The sequence below is a fragment of the Neoarius graeffei genome, chromosome 3 (assembly GCF_027579695.1).
Source record: "Neoarius graeffei isolate fNeoGra1 chromosome 3, fNeoGra1.pri, whole genome shotgun sequence".
NCBI lineage: Eukaryota > Metazoa > Chordata > Actinopteri > Siluriformes > Ariidae > Neoarius > Neoarius graeffei.
Genome location: NC_083571.1, coordinates 32,434,409 through 32,451,221, shown reverse-complemented (window position 1 = coordinate 32,451,221; position 16,813 = coordinate 32,434,409). Strand labels below are relative to the sequence as shown.

Here is a 16,813-nt window from a genome sequence, read left to right as displayed (position 1 = left end):
TCCTGTGGTCAAGGCAGCGTTTTAAGGTAAGGCAATTTGGTTATTAATGTTGCCCGCCGCGGCATGTTTACTTGGGTTCATTTGATTTTGACTTGTGCATCTGCAGCTAGCATCATGCTTTGAAGTAGGTTCTGCTAAGGACGGGTTTATTGCGCGATGTAGACGGACTCAGATGTAATTACATTGTTTTTAAAATTCCGTGCGCTTAAAACGGTGTCCCCCTGCTAATCATGTGTTGCTTTTACTTTTCTTAATGGCGAGTGAAATATCTCTGCAAATGGTATTTCAATGCTGACATGCCAAAAAGATAGCGGAGTCCACATTTGGAAGATGAAGGAAGAGAAGCCTATTTTCATGTATGTTAATTCTTAAGGACTTGTCTCTATATTGTGCGTGTTTAATGTTGGTGTCTTAACAACACACAAGCTTACGTTGTAGTGTGTGTGTGTGTGTGTGTGTGTGTGTGTGTGTGTGAGAGAGAGATTTTATCCTTGGCTGGCTACGAGCCAGTGTGGACGTTACGCAGTAATCACTGGTAATACCAGCGCTGGCTCCATCCTCTGTGATCGGAAATGTTGAGTGAGGAGAACGTGAGCCTTGTGCAGGCTATAGGACCTATGCAAAGTACGCGCTTGCACAGTAAATAGTTTAAGTAAAAGGCGTTTCAGGGTACAACGGGAAGGGTTGACAGGTAGCCTATGAGGCCTGTACTATAAAAATGTGGCCCGGTGCCTCAGGTGTTGATGATCAGGGCTTTAAAAAAAGGTGTATAAATATCGTTTTAAAAATCGCGATATCGATATTTACTGAAAAAATCGTGATATTGATTTTTTCCAATATCGAGCAGCCCTACCACAAACTCATCCATAAACTGTCCACACTTGGTTTGCACCCTACCCTCTGTGACTGGCTCATCGACTTCCTGACTGGCAGGCTCCAGACTGTCAGGATTGGTAATAGGACTTCATCCAGCATCATCACAAACATTGGCACCCCACAGGGATGCGTCTTCAGCTCCATCCTCTACACTCTGTTCACCCATGACTGTGTCGCCTCCCACAAGGACATCATCCTCCTGAAGTTCACGAATGACACCGCAGTGATAGGATGCATCACTGGCGGTGACAAAACGGCCTACAGGAGGGAGGTGGCCACTCTTGTGCCATGGTGTGAGGATAACAACTTTACCCTCAACACAGACAAGACAAAGGAGATGATCGTGGACACGAGGAAGGAGAGGAGACCTCATGGGCCACTGTTCATCCGGGAGCTTGAGGTGGAGAGGGTGAGCAGCTTCAAATACCTGGATGTTCACATCAGTGAGGACCTCACGTGGACACCTAACACCACACAGCTGGTTAGGAAAGCTCAACAGTGACTGTACTTCCTGAGGAAGTTTGGTATGTCACCCAAGATCCTCAGCAACTTCTACAGCTGCGTGATTGAGAGCATCCTGACCAACTGCATCACTGTGTGGTACGGCAGCACTACAGCAATGGACTGCAAATGCCTGCAGAGGGTGGTGAGAACTGCTGATACCCCTTTTCCACCAAATCAGTTCCAGGGCTGGTTCGGGGCCAGTGCTGGTTCACAACTCGTTCAACTTGCGAGCCAGCTGAGAACCAGTTTGCTTTTCCATAGCTTGGGGTGCTAAGGGGAGCCACGTCATTATGTCACTGCATACGTCAGTTACGTTGCTGCGTTTGCATAAGCCTTGGCGCAAACATCGAAGCAACAACAACAACACAGAAGAAGCAGCAGCAACAACAACGGATGACTTTGCGTTTGTACAGCTGCTGCTTCTGGCTTTACGGTGCTTCATTGGGATCAGAAAACGGCAGATCCAATATGTCTGTGTTGATCGGCAGGTTTTGAGTGGACGGCGATTACGTTCTAGGAGACAGGTAATAACCTAATAACGTTTTGACTCTTACACTGAATGTGAGATGGTTATGTTAGCCTTTGTTATGAGCTAACGTTAGCCGGTGTTATGTCGGCTTTGGCGGTCTTGTTCTTTCCTCTGGCCCAGCAAAGAGCTGGTGCTAGCCTGGAGCCGGTTTTTCTGGCCCCAGAGCCAGTTCTTTGTCAGTGGAAACAGAAAACCTGGTTCCAAACTAAGCACTGGCCCCGAACCAGCCCTGGAACTGATTTGGTGGAAAAGGGGCATGAGAGGATCACCAAAACTTCACTGCCCTCACTGCAGAGCATCTACCACTGCAGAGTCCACAGGAGAGCTGCCTCCATTCTCAAAAGACCCCACCCACCCCCAGCATGGACTGTTCACACTCCTGTACCTCCGGCCTGAGGGTAGAAGTGTGAAGTGTAAGACTATCAGACTAAGGCTACGTTTACATTAGACCGTATCTGTCTCGTTTTCTTCGCGGATGCACTGTCCGTTTACATTAAAACGCCTGGAAACGCCGGGAAACGGGAATCCGCCAGGGTCCACGTATTCAATCCAGATCGTGTCTGGTCCGGTGCTGTGTAAACATTGAGAATACGCGGATACGCTGTGCTGAGCTCTAGCTGGCGCCTCATTGGACAACGTCACTGTGACATCCACCTTCCTGATTCGCTGGCGTTGGTCATGTGACGCGACTGCTGAAAAACGGCGCGGACTTCCGCCTTGTATCACCTTTCATTAAAGAGTATAAAAGTATGAAAATACTGCAAATACTGATGCAAATACTGCCCATTGTGTAGTTATGATGGTCTTTAGGCTTGCCATCCTTCCACTTGCAAGTGATATGCACTGGGATCTCACACACAGCGGCTCAGTCCCGAACCACTGCTTGTGCACTACACTCGCGCACTGTGTGAGCTGCGCAGGGCCGGAGTGCGCACCCTCCAGAGGGCACTCGCTGTTCAGGGCAGAGTGATTTGGAGCGCAGGATGCCTGCGGAGCCGAGCGTATCCGTGTATTGGCGTTGCTGTGTGCAGGCGAATCGTGTATTGGTGCTGCTGTGTGCACACTAATCGTTTTAAAAACGTTAATCTGATGATCCGCTGATACGGTCTAATGTAAACCCCACCTAAAGAACTCTTTCTTTCCCACCGCCATCAGACTCCTGAACAGCTGACAGGAGTCTATAACCATGGACTACCTCCCTGTAAACGGCCCTTGTCTGCTTACATGTTTGCACATTACTGCCCTTTTTGCTGCTGTTCCTTGATTGTTTGCACATTACTGCCCTTCTGCTGCTACGTCTGATCATTGCCTTATTTTTGTATTACACTACCTATTTTGCAGTACATTTACCTTTATTTTGTACTACACTGGGTGTTTTTGTTGCTTTTGCTTTTCTTCTTGCACTATACTGCCTTTACTTTGTATTACTTCTTCCGCCTATTTATTTATTTGTAATTGGCATTCAAGGTGGACAGCAAACTAAGAATTTCATTGGACAAGTGGACATGTCCTTACTGTGCATATGACAATCAACACTTTGAACTTTGCACACAAGTCGTTCTACCAAAGAATGGTTAAAGAAGAATAAAGTTAATGTTTTGGAATGGCCAAGTCAAAGTCCTGACCTTAATCCAATGGAAATGTTGTGGAAGGACCTGAGGCCATTATTAAAAAATGTTCTGTTTCCGGTCCACCGGCCGGGTGAGTGCCGTTTGTGCGGTTGAAATTTTTTTTTTAACGCCGGTTTTTCGACATTTTTTTCGGGTTCGTAAATCTAAAATCGAACTTGACATTTACGCATTCCCAGGGCTTTCCACTAAGGCTCATACTAGCCAGCCATGACAAATAAGTAGCCAGCCCTTGGGGGGGGGGGCGCACAAAAACTCCTGTGCACGCAGTTCCCAGGGTTAAGTGTATTTTCCACAGACCATTTATTTATTCACTTTACTCAAATACAAAGTATGGCAGTAAATCTTCTTTCTTTTCTTGCGTATTGCATCATGAGGCGTTCCTGGCTTGTAAATCTCTTATTTTCGGTGCATGACACATTCACGCAGCTGAGCATGCTATGAATTAACAACGACAACGGTCTGCAGTGGGGCTACACAATTACACACTCAGCGAACATTTCTCCATTTGTGTATGAAAATACACTCCAACGACTCAGTTTGGGTTCATTTACAACCAACGGTGTCTTTTGCTGCCAGCACGTAATTGAACGAGAGAAGACTGGTTTACCGGAGACAAAATAAGCGTCATCTCTGCTTCTGTTCCCTCCGACACACTACTGCCTCCGCCGAGTGCGCGCACTCTGAACTGAATCAGCTCTGTGCATGCGCCGTGCGGCACAAAAAAATGGCAGCCACCATGAAGGAAGGAGATCCGGAGTTTTCAAACATTTGCTTAAGTGTGAAATCGCAAAATGGTATTCTAGCGAACAACAAAATAGTAAAGATTCAGAAAACAAATCATTCAGTGATCATTTTAATAGTGTAATTTCATCCGAACTCGGCCTAACGCTCGATTTAGAACTACAAAAAGTCCGTGTGTCGGACATTTTAAGTACCTTTGTAAAAGTTTTGCAAATGTTGCAGTCAGCATTTAAAATGCTAACTTAAAGTTTTTGTACAAGTTTCAGTTGATTAAACTGTCATTTTATTAAATGTGTCTGCTTTTGTAATAAAAAAAAAGTACTGAAAGAAAAAGCAAACACAGCATTGCGATTTCTTATCCATCCATATAAAAAAAAAAAAAAAATCCCTCCCTCCCGACTGAAAATTTTTTTGCTCACCCGGTGGACAGGAAACGGATTTTTTTTTTTAAGGATGGCCTGAAGTGAGCAGTTCATGTGAGGAAACCCACCAACATCCCAGAGTTGAAGCTGTTCTGTACAGAGGAACGGGCTAAAATTCCTCCAAGCCGGTGTGCAGGACTGATCAACAGTCAGTGCGTTTACATGCACACAGAGAGAATCGAATTTCTGCCGTTGCTCGACTGAAATCGAAGTTCAAAATGCCATGTATACACCTTAATTCGGCTGAAATTGAACTGAACTGGATTTCTCGTAATCGAGCTACGCGACCTAGATTATGCGATTGTAGCCGAGCTACTTAGTGCATGTAAACCCTATTGAGCTACGTATTCGATCTACTTACTTCAGCACTGCCCCTTCCGGAAGTGACGAGTGCACAAGGGAAACACAACAGCCTCGGTCGGCATGACAACGAATCATGACAACAGCATGAATCTTTTCTTTTTGTGGCATTGTTTGCACTGTTAAAATTTAGCTCACTTACTGTATCACCAAATACATCTGTACAGCTGTTGCATAGCTGTGAATTGTGTACATAAACAAGTCATTGTATTTGTGTGTGTATATATATATATATATATATATATATATATATATATATATATATATATATATATATATATATATATCCATCCAACATCTGAAGAATGTCAATAAAAACAAAACAATTGAACTTTGTGTGTTTATTAAGACACAAGTTAAATTGTAAGCAAAAAAAATATTTTTTTGAAAGCAAAAAATGGACTTTAGAAAAATATTATTGTGCAAAATAAGTTGTCTTACAAAACAGTGGTCTGCGCTGGACAGTTTGTAGCCATACAGTCTGTTACAGCAAGCCTAACAGCTTGAGCACGGAACTGCCAGTGTTGCCAGATTGGGGGTTTTAAGTGCATTTTAGCGGATTTGAACATGTTTTGGGCTGGAATACGTCAGCAGTATCTGGCAACACTATAGCTCTTCTTCATGATGACAACTGGAAGTGTACCAACACTATGGGGCGTGTAGCGCCACGTGTGGCTCGGGTGCACAAGGCACCTTGCACAATAGCCCGATTTCACTTGTGCATGTAGGATTGGATTTCTCTGGCACCCCTGCTGGGACCCTTTGCTCGATTACCGACAGCAGCTCGATTTGGACGTGCATGTAAATGTACTGAGTTACTGCAAACGTTTAGTTGCAGTTATTGCTGCACAAGGGGGTCACAGCTAGGGTGGCCAGACGTCCGGCTTTAGGCCGGACCGTCCGTCTTTTCAATATCTTGTCCGGCGCCCGGCGCAGCATCAAGCCGGACGCACATTTGTCCTCCTTTTAGAGACGATGAGCGGAATTATATAATATCGACTTGCCAGACTGGAAGAGCAGAGTTCTAGAATAACGTTTTGTAGGGAAACTGCAGATCTGTGCTGCACACTAGTTATCTACAATAAAGAGTCGATGGCTCGATGTTTTTTGGCATGCAATGCGAACTCCGCACTGCGAGGCGTTGCGTTCTAGAACGCGTTGCGCTCTATCCTTTGATGATCTTCCTGGCACATGCCTAGTGCCCTGGCACATGCCTAGTGCCCTGCCCCCCTGGCCCTGGCTGGGACTTGGAAACACGAGTCTGTCCGGTAGACCAGCTGCTCACAACTTAACTTGTTAGGATATGGATGACAGTGCAAATGCACATCTACTATATCTACCTTAAGTTTAATTTCAGTGGTTTGTTACTCCACAATGTTTTTAATAAATACAAATATGGTGGGGCGGCACGGTGGTGTAGTGGTTAGCACTGTCGCCTCACAGCAAGAAGGTCCTGGGTTCAAGCCCCAGGGCCGGCGAGGGCCTTTCTGTGTGGAGTTTGCATGTTCTCCCCGTGTCCGCGTGGGTTTCCTCCGAGTGCTCCGGTTTCCCCCACAGTCCAAAGACATGCAGGTTAGGTTAACTGGTGACTCTAAATTGAGCGTAGGTGTGAATGTGAGTGTGAATGGTTGTCTGTGTCTATGTGTCAGCCCTGTGATGACCTGGCGACTTGTCCAGGGTGTACCCCGCCTTTCGCCCGTAGTCAGCTGGGATAGGCTCCAGCTTGCCTGCGACCCTGTAGAAGGATAAAGCGGCTACAGATAATGAGATGAGATGAGACAAATATGGTGTTCTAGCCAATTAAGAGCTAATACATGAATTATAATAAATACTATGAATGCTTTAAAACGTTTTATAAATGTTGCTGGTTATGTTGCCTATTTGTTCTTTGAGAATCTACAAATGTTGTGCTTTTTGGTACTCAGCACCTTAAGTTTAATTTCAGTGGTTTGTTAACTCCACAATGTTTTTAATAAATATAAATACTGTGTGTTCTAGCCAATTAAGAGCTAATACATGAATTATAATAAATACTATGAATGCTTTGACCTTACTCTTTTTTCCCCACAATCATAATCTTTAACCAGCGGTCTCAAAAGTAGCCGGTCACCGGCGGCGGCTCGTTATGCCGCCGGCTATTGTCAGTCGAGTCACACAATTTAATATTAAATATTTCTGACAGCAAAAAAAGTTGTGAACATAAATTACATCCACTATGTCATGTATGTCCGTTGCCGCGTCAACTGTGTTTACATCCTCGACATGAGTGCAGCCATTACTGCTGCCTGTGTTGCCAGATTGCGCGGTTTCCCGCCCAATTTGGGCGGTTTTAAGTGCATTTTGGCGGGTTTTGAACATATTTTGGGCTGTAAAACGTCAGCAGTATCTGGCAACATATTTTTTTACTTAATACAAGAAATTAATGGATGCCAACGTTTTTGCCAAAATGGTATTTTATTTTCCATTGTTTAGGCAGCTTCAGCATCATACTGTGAGATTCTGTTCAAATTGTTTTTTTCTTCTATGAAGCCTGAGCCATTTATTTTATTAGTTTATAATTATTGTTTAATTTAGTCTTCAGGAGAGACTGCCTGCACACAGTACTAGTATTAATAGGTTTTTTTTCTTACATGAAAGCTGAGGCATTTATATTATATTTTAAGGTAACTTCATGTTGTGCTGTGAGGTTCTGTGCACTTTAACTTTAAAACCAACAGGTGCATTTGGATAAGTAAAGCCTATTTTTCTGCATTTTTGTAGTCCTGGTAATCTTTTATATTGGTAAAGTTGTTTATAGGACCATTTCTCAGTGTCTGTTTTTTTAATCAATAGTTTTTCAGTAATAACTTAATATTTAACATATCACTCAATTTTAAACAACCCCCGCGCCTCCCCCATAGTCTCCAAAATTTCTGTGGGAAACACTGGCGTGCGTAACAACGCTAATCAAGCTTAAGCTAGACGACCCGCCTCAAATACCCGTCCCGGGTAAATGTTATCCCAATTTTAGATGGCCTGTTCCAAACCATCCCGCCCCATGAAAAATTCGTACTTGCATGCATATCTATCTATCTATCTATCTATCTATCTATCTATCTATCTATCTATCTATCTATCTATCTATCTATCTCCCTGCACGCTTTGCGTGCATTATGTCTGACATTTTACCATTTTGCGCCCTGCTGTAAATTATTTGCACCCTGCTATTCTCCCAAACTTTGAAGCCCCTGTTTAACCCTACAAAATTGCGATGTTGATTTCACCAAACTTGAGTGACTCGCATAAAAATAATCCATTCTCAATCTTGCCACTGTGGTTTACATAAAAATTTGAGGCCTATGAATCAGATGGGATTTGCCATTATTCACCCTAAAATTGATTAGAATGCAGGAAATTGCATCTAAGAAATACAAAATGTTCTGGGGGAGGGCCCCCAGACCCCCCATCCAAATAATGTCCTCCTTTTTGGTGTTATGGAAATGGTCACCCTAGTCACAGCAGATACTGAAAGCAAAGGTTCGCATACTTTTGCCACTCACAGATATGTAATATTGGATCGTTTTCCTCAATAAATAAATGACCAAGTATAATATTTGTGTCTCATTTGTTTAACTGGGTTCTCTTTATCTACTTTTAGGACTTGTGTGAAAATCTGATGTTGTTTTAGGTCACATTTATGCAGAAATATCGAAAATTCTAAAGGGTTCTAGGGCTGGGCGATAAAATGATAATGATACGTATCGCGATAGACACATACTTGATATCAATAGAAAATGTGTTCGATAGAACGTTTCGATAGAATGTTTTTTTTTTCTTCAAGAAACAAGCGTTAGCCAGAGCCCTCTCTGGTTTAGGTCCGCTTTCAATCAACTGTTGTTGCGAAGCAAGCTTGGTTGCATGAGCAAAGGCACTCGTCCTCTGGTGCCTAGCAACGCATAGGGAGTGACACGCTGATAGCCAATCATGTAACAGTATCGCGTTTGGTTGCGCCATCTCGTTGTCTCGTGGTCGTGTTTATTTTTTTTTTCCAGAAACAGCGTGGCCAAGAAAAGATGAGTGCCGGAACGAGCGAGGAAATTGTGGATAAAGTCAGTAAGGTCAGATGTTACAGATGTAAAGTCTTAAGTCTACCTCAGTTTTACTTTAATTTCTTCTATGTTTACAAAACACTATTTTTATTTTATTAAACCGTCAATGAAAATATACTTGAATAGTTTAAGAATAGTCTAAGTCTACCTCAGTTTCACTCAATTTCTTGTATGTTTATAAAGCACTGCATATTTTTATTTATGTTTTTAAATGTTATTCACCAGAGGGTGAACTTTTTTTGCACTAAACTTGCAGTAAAAAAATTAAAAATATGACAGTCCTTCTCACATAGCAGGTTTTGCTATGTTTACATTTAACACTTTGCTCATGTTTTTATAACACTTGAGTTTTTTAAGCACTTTATTACTGATAATTGCTCAGTTTTCGTTGTGATCGTAACATTGAACATGCGTGTTGACATTCCTTGCTTATTGGCTGTCAGAGGAAGTTTAAGTTTAAAATAAATGTTTGAATTTAGTATTGTTCCCTCCTGGTCCTTATTTTAAATAGGTCATAAAATGTTTCAATAATTATCGATATCGACCAATATGAAACACTTATATCTAGGCCTGTGTTCAAAAAAAATCGATTTTCCGATTCTGGATCGATTCGCATATTAATTACTTAGGATCGATTCGTATGTTCAAAGACCGATTTTTTTATTTTAATTTTTATTTTTAGTAAATTTTTTCCACCACGAACATTTCCCTCAGTGACCCCCGTCACGTCATCGAATTCTCGCGGGCGCACTCGGTGTGTGACCCCGCAGTGTATGACCTCAAACAAACATGGCGTCGGAGAGTAGTGATAGAGTTAGCGAAAACTTTCTGAAAACACCGCCGTCTCTCAAGGCTCCAGTCTGGAGATATTTCGGGTTCCGAAAAGAAAAAGACACAGATGCGCTCGACAAAACCAATCCCGTTTGCAAGTTGTGTCAAATCGAAGTGAAGTATTTTGGAAATACGACGAACTTGAACAAGCACTTGCAACGACATCACCCAGGGATCAAGCCGTCCACAGGACAAACAGGACAGCAAATGAAGCTGAAAGAAAGTTTAACACTGCCAGCCAATTCAGCACGATCTCATAGCATAAAAGGTGAAAGTGTTATACTTTGTTTACAGGCTCTTATGTTCTTATGTTATGTTCTTTTGTATTTACAGGTTATTTATGTTCTTATTTACAGTTTCTTATGTTTCATGTTACATTGATTGAGAGGTCTTTTTTATATTGATTAATAAAAATAATGCATTTGGTTGCAACAGCTTTTGGGTGAATTCTTATTGTCAAATAATGCATTGGTTGGTGTCCCAGCTGGAGGTGGATTGACCCTTACCATTTTAACCAGTCTTACAGCCATCAGTAAATACAAATACTTATGATTTGCTGTTAAAATTTTTGCGTTCCTCGTCCATTCTGAGCAGGGTTTTTTCTAGAAAAATTTAGTATGAGGGCGCTCACCATGGCGAGGGAGCGAAGGGGGGGGGGGGGGGGGGATGGTGCCGGTTGTCCCCCCCCCCGCCGTGCAAAGCCTTTGAAAAATGCTCCAATGGGACATTCTGAGGCTATCTGAGGGGGAAATTGTAACAAATTGTCTGTCAACATTGAAAAAGAAAGAAGTAAGGCCAAAAAAAAAAAAGTGTGTTTCTGGTAACATGAAATACTAAAATAAGGTCGGTGGGTAGGAAAGTTTTTTTTTTTTTATTTTGTTCGAAAAAATTAACACAAGTAAACATCTTACAAAATAGTATTTTGGCACAGAATCCTTTATACCACACATCATAATAAAATAAGCGTTTTAAATCTTTAAACGAATAAAAAAAAAATATCGCGAGAGTTCGAGTTATGATCTACGGAAGCGATATTTCATGACATTTTCATGTAATAACGTGAAAACACCTCATCAAGAAATAACGTGAAAATAATGTCCTAGGCTAGGCTACTTCCATTAAAAGCAGACGGCCTCGCCTAGCCTACTGTAGAACTTGGGTCGAGCAAAAACATGGCTGAATCCTGAATGACTCCTATTTGTATAAATAGGGGACTACATAGGCGGCAAAATGTAGTGTTTTTCCCTGCCATGGAAGTGCACTTGTATACTGGAAAGGAAGCAATTTGCATTACAGCCTTGAATGAGGATTCAAAATGGCGGCTCGGCTCAGTTTATGCAGGAGGGCTGATAGAAGTGGCGAAACATTTTACTTTTTATCGTGTCTTTCACAACTTGAATGCGTTGAAACAAAAAATTATGACAAACTAACGCCGCTTACACTAAAATATCGAGGGAAATTTGTAATAACTTTACGGTCGGCAATTTCGACGCAGAAATTCTCGATCGGTCGGGTTACCGGAAACACACTTTTTTTTTTTTATTTGGCCTAATCATCTTCTGCCCCGGACAGTCTTTGGCTTTCTTCCGCTTCGTGCCGCAGGATGACATCTTTAAATGCCCAAGTGTCAACAAAAACAACTCGCGAACTACTTCTGTCAAAAGCTCCCGCGCCGGTGGGTGAAAGGTCATTCAGTCTCGAGAAATCTCGCGCTACAAGTCAGCTGACCTTGTATGGAACCCATGTCAAATCCCGCGAGAGCAGCCGCGACAAGTAAACAACTAAACAACATGGCGCCTCAGTCTGGAAAACGCCAATTCGGATTGTTTTTGCACCGTCTGGCGGTGTATCTACCAGACATGTAGACTCGAGTCATGTGACTTGGACTCGAGTCACCATTTTGATGACTTGAGACTTGAAATCCCTAGATGAGGAATGACTTGCAACTCGACTCGGACTTGCACGCTGTTGACTCGAGACTTGACTTGGACTTGACAGTTTTAGCTTGCAGTGACTTGGCGTATCAGGTATAAATATTCTTTCCCCCCCCTCGATTTTGAATCCAAGCACACTCATTATTTGAATGCGGTGTAGCTCCTTGTCCTAGGCTACGGCAGCTCAATCCACTAGCACTAGGTGTCACTCAAGCACTTCAACTGGTTCAAATGAAAAACCAAACGGTGATGGGCAACGAGGACGCTGAATGATGAACGGACGGATAAAAACATGATTCCCCGCGTAATTTCCTTTGGATTTAAAGAATACTCCAATACAGATGGCAAACGCATTGCTACGTGCAGAACATGTGGAGCCACAATTTCGGACAGCCAGTCAACCACATCAAACTTCGCTCGTCACCTGAGGCTGCATAAGGACAAGTAAGTAACAAAGCTAGGCTACAGCTAGCAAGAATCTGTACAGGCTAGTTGGTGGCTAGAAGTGGAATGTGTTAATGTATTAACGCTGTCAAGGATTTGTTTTGCTTTGCTGAATATAAAATAGTGAAGTAGATTTTTTTTATTGGATTGCTTTTGTGTTCAGTCTAGTGTTAGATTATGTGGGCTAGGCTACCAGTTAACACACATTGGGAAGGCATAGCCAGAAGGTGGTGATTTGGTCAGAGCAGAGAACGTTTACAAGATTGTTATAAAGGCTCTGGTCAGAACGACACAGACTTATGATAAGAACCGGACAGCAAAGGATAAAACGTGAATCAAATAAACAGTTACCCAGGCTGCAAACTAAGTATGTAAAACAGAAGTTCGCTCTTTGCAATGGGAAAGTCAGTGCTTGTCATGAAGGCATTTAAACCACTGAGACGAGATAACAAGCAATGCAAGTTAAACCAGGCGTTTAACTGTTTGCTACATACTGCACCAAGTCGTGGACGCTGTGCGATGTGTGTTATTAGTGCTGGGATTACGTGTCATCAGAGACATTCTATTCTCTTCCTCTCTCTGGTGTCATGTAGGCAATGTGAATAATGGGCCATTTGGGCTATGTAAAATGTAAGCTCAGCTGACGTTTTGTAGCGCAGTACATCCCGACAAATTGGAGTGTAGCCTACTCCGACACGAAGCATTATCCCACAGTCTTTTACCCAAACGACAGGGCACACAATGCCTCTACATAGCGTGGCTTTACCAGTGCATTTATTAGTCTCTGGCAAGAAACCAAATTCGCCAAAAGCACGCAACTTGGATCTGGAGGATTCCGCTGAACATTCTGAAATTCACAACAACTGTTTATTCTACTTTATTATACGGCTCTCTAGAATGTTGCCAGGGCTTCATTCTCACATTCTGGCCAGAGCCCTAGAGGACTCTGATTCTGGCTACATCGTCACAACGTTCTGTGTTTACTGAGGCTACCGATATTTTAGCGAGTGTTTAGTGAATGCATTGTGATCTAGCTAAACTGCTTAAGGGAACATCCTGGCTGGCTTGTATTAAACATTATACTGTGTATAAACAAATATGTTCAGATTAAATGAACTCAGACTTTGATATTGAAAATGATAAAAACATGTTAATGTCTACATGATTAAAAACAGAAAACAAGTAGGCCTACTAATTTTACATTTTTTTTTCTTGTTTAGATTTGCAGAATATCTGAAGAACAAGATCATCCCAAGAGAGACAGAGCAGCCGTCCATTTCTGGATTCCTTACTGCAAAAGACAGACAGTACAATGCTACCCACCCACAACAAAAAGCCATCACAAATTCAATACTAACAGATTTGGTCATTGGATGCAACATCCCTCTCTCAGTAGTGGAGAACAGATATTTCCGGAATTTTTTGTCAGTTAGTTGGTCTCTCTCACACACACAAACGTACTCATGTCATGTTGTATTGTGTTAAAGGCATGTCATGTTGTATGTTGGGACAGTGCCTAACTTCAGAAGGAAAACCATTCTTTGATTCTAAAAGTACACAGATCATCTGTTAGCTTGGACTTTGAGTTTCATGTCTTAAAATGCACATGAAAAGCATTTTTATGTGAAAAATGACATGAATTAAATGAAAAGAAAATGATTTTTGTTACACAGTACCAGTACTAGTTTTGTTTAGAATTTTGTTTTAATTTCTCACTAATTTTCCAATAAAAAAATGTAAGGAAATGGTCATACTTTCACTCATTCTCACACCCTTAGCCTCAGATGTACACTGACTCACTCAAACTAAACTCACTGAAAATTTAGGATGCTTTACTAACGTTAACTAACTAATCATTGTCTCCTGAGATTCTTTGATTGTCTTGGGGCACAAGCTCTAAAACATTTTAAAACGGAAAAGAATGGGTGTACTGTAGTTACTTGTGCTGACTCTATGAATCATTGACATTACATTTAGCAGACATTTTTATCCAAGGTGACTGGCAAAGGAGGACATACACTGCAGTGTGGAGAGGTAATACATTTGTGATCAAAAATGTGTTGATTGCCTGTAGAATAAATGGTGACTTGTTAGGGACTTGGAAAAAAATGAGACTTGGACTTGACTTGGTCAAAAGTGCCTTGACTTGTGACTTGACTCGGACTTGAGTGGTAGGACTTGAGACTTACTTGTGACTTGCACATTAGTGACTTTGTCCCACCTCTGGTATCTACTATGATTGGAATATTTTTGGAGCAATTATAACGTATTTGATGATCAGACACATTGTCACGTAGTGTTGCTGGGATGTTTTCAAGGAGTCGGTAAGGGGGCGCACGCTGAGAGTAAGAGGGCGCAGCACCCCTGTTCCCCTGTTTAGACGAAAGCCTGCTGAGTATGTAGGTTGGCAACAATATTGTTTGAAGTCACAATGCATTTGTTCATCCCCTGAATGTTTTAAAAGTTAAAAGTAGTTAACAAAAATAGAAAATAAATAGATAGTTCTTTATTTCTGGCTTCCCTGAAAAAAAAAAAAACCTGGCTGCACGCCACTGCGACATAGTCATGAAATTAAAGATTTTTTTTTAAAGAACACTAACCTGAATCGGATCGGATAGAATTTTAAAGAATCGATTCTTAATCCAAAAAAAATCGAAAAGAATCGATTCTTAATCTTTAGAATCGGAATGATTCTTGAAATTTGAATCGATTCCCAGCTCTACTTATATCGTGATACAGATTTCAGCCATATCGCTCAGCCCTAAAGGGTTCACAAACTTTCAAGCACCACTGTACAGAAAACACTGCACTCATGGAAGCAGTGCTCGAATGAATTAAACGTTCGGCCTCGATCTTGACTAGTTCTGGTCTTGGACTTGACAAACTGGACATCAGATCCTAAGATGACATTTCATACCGTCAAGTTTCCATGGAACTTGTGGATTTGTTCCAGCTCAAATGATCCGTTTCAGAAATCTGACTCATGCAAATCACTGGCACAAAGTATACAATTTCTCAGAAACACACTTCTACAGGACAAAAAAAAGACTTTCTGGAAGAATTCGAAAAGATAAAAACTGCCAGACTTAAGATTTTACAACACTTGTAAACTAATAACACGAATAATTAAGTAAAGTTGGATCCAGAGTCACTTGCGAACCGGTTCATCAAAATGATTCGTTCATGAGAATGATTCACTCAGGACTCGCACATCACTGACTCCTAAAGCACATTTAAACACACCAGGAACACTTAAACTTGCTCATAATTTGGAAAATATTTTGCTGTCTGTACACACAATCAAGTCACCAAAGCAAATTCCTTGCATGTGAGAACAGACTTGGCAAAAAAAAAAAAAACTCGGTTCTGATTCGGATTCAGAGTCAACATTTTAAGGATGAAACTTTGTTAAAAAAAAAAAAAAGAGCTGCTGTTATTAACCAAGTTACAACTTCCTATTTCTGTGTGTTAGCTTAGTTAGCTATAACAGCATTTTCACTTTCGATACATGTATTAGCTTGGGAATAATCAAACAAACATTCTTTTAATCCTTAAATAGCTCAGCCAAAACACTGAAACGCGAGCAAATCAGTGAACCATCAGCTCGCCAACAGACTGCTATCTTGGGCCGTATCCTAAATGAACCGTATTATACATATAGCGCACTAAATCTAGTCGAAGTGTCAATTACGTTACACCCTACAGAGTATACATAAACAACCAACACGACGCTGTTTGAGATTCAGCCTCACTTCCACCAGCTAGCAAAATCCATTCAGACTAGCTAATATATACGTAAACTTAATTTATATAAAATATAACTCTGCTCACCTTATCAAACTCTAACCACTGTCGAACAGCATCATCCAGAGTCGCATCTCCAGTACTTTCCACCCCGTTCTCCGACATTTTGCTTGTTTTTCTGACTAATAACACAACCCGCTAAACCGATCCAACTCTCACACATCCACCGCTCTGCTCGAACTCAGTTAGTTTTCACTCCAATCCGCTCGATACCAAACGGCTCCGTTTGTAACTTCATAGTACACTAGGTAGGGTGTCCAAGTTATTAATTCAAGTCCGACATAGTGCACTGATATAGGAATCGAAGAGCTGTTTGGAGCGCAGCCTCTGTGTTGATGACGTGTTACAGAAAGAAGCTGAGGCTGCAATGTGATTGGCTCGTAGGTTCTGAGGAGAGCGAGCCAGTTGATAAAGTAAAAGATACTGTCATACTAATAATTGTATGATAATTTTGTGTTATTTTTATGTTGTAGCCATGATATGTGTCATTTTGAATCTATATTATCATATAATAATTATTTTTTTAAATAATTACGCAACAAAATTTTCCAAGAAACATATATACCTCTCCAAAATCTACCTGAGTAACAAACTGCTAGAGCGGCGGTTACAATTATCGACACCTTAATGATCTTTTGGCCGCTGCAAA

At 41.5% G+C, this 16,813-nt stretch overlaps 1 protein-coding gene across 1 annotated transcript in view; it reads right to left on the bottom strand.

The window, feature by feature from the left end:
• The window catches only part of pgm2 (phosphoglucomutase 2), a 43,837-nt gene extending 27,476 nt beyond the window's left edge, over positions 1-16,361 (bottom strand). Inside the window, exon 1 of the mRNA XM_060916683.1 lies at positions 16,192-16,361. Within this exon, the coding sequence (XP_060772666.1) occupies positions 16,192-16,269 (78 nt within the window). The 5' untranslated portion in view covers positions 16,270-16,361. The remainder of the gene's footprint in view (positions 1-16,191) is intronic.
• Positions 16,362-16,813: the final 452 nt, after the last annotated feature.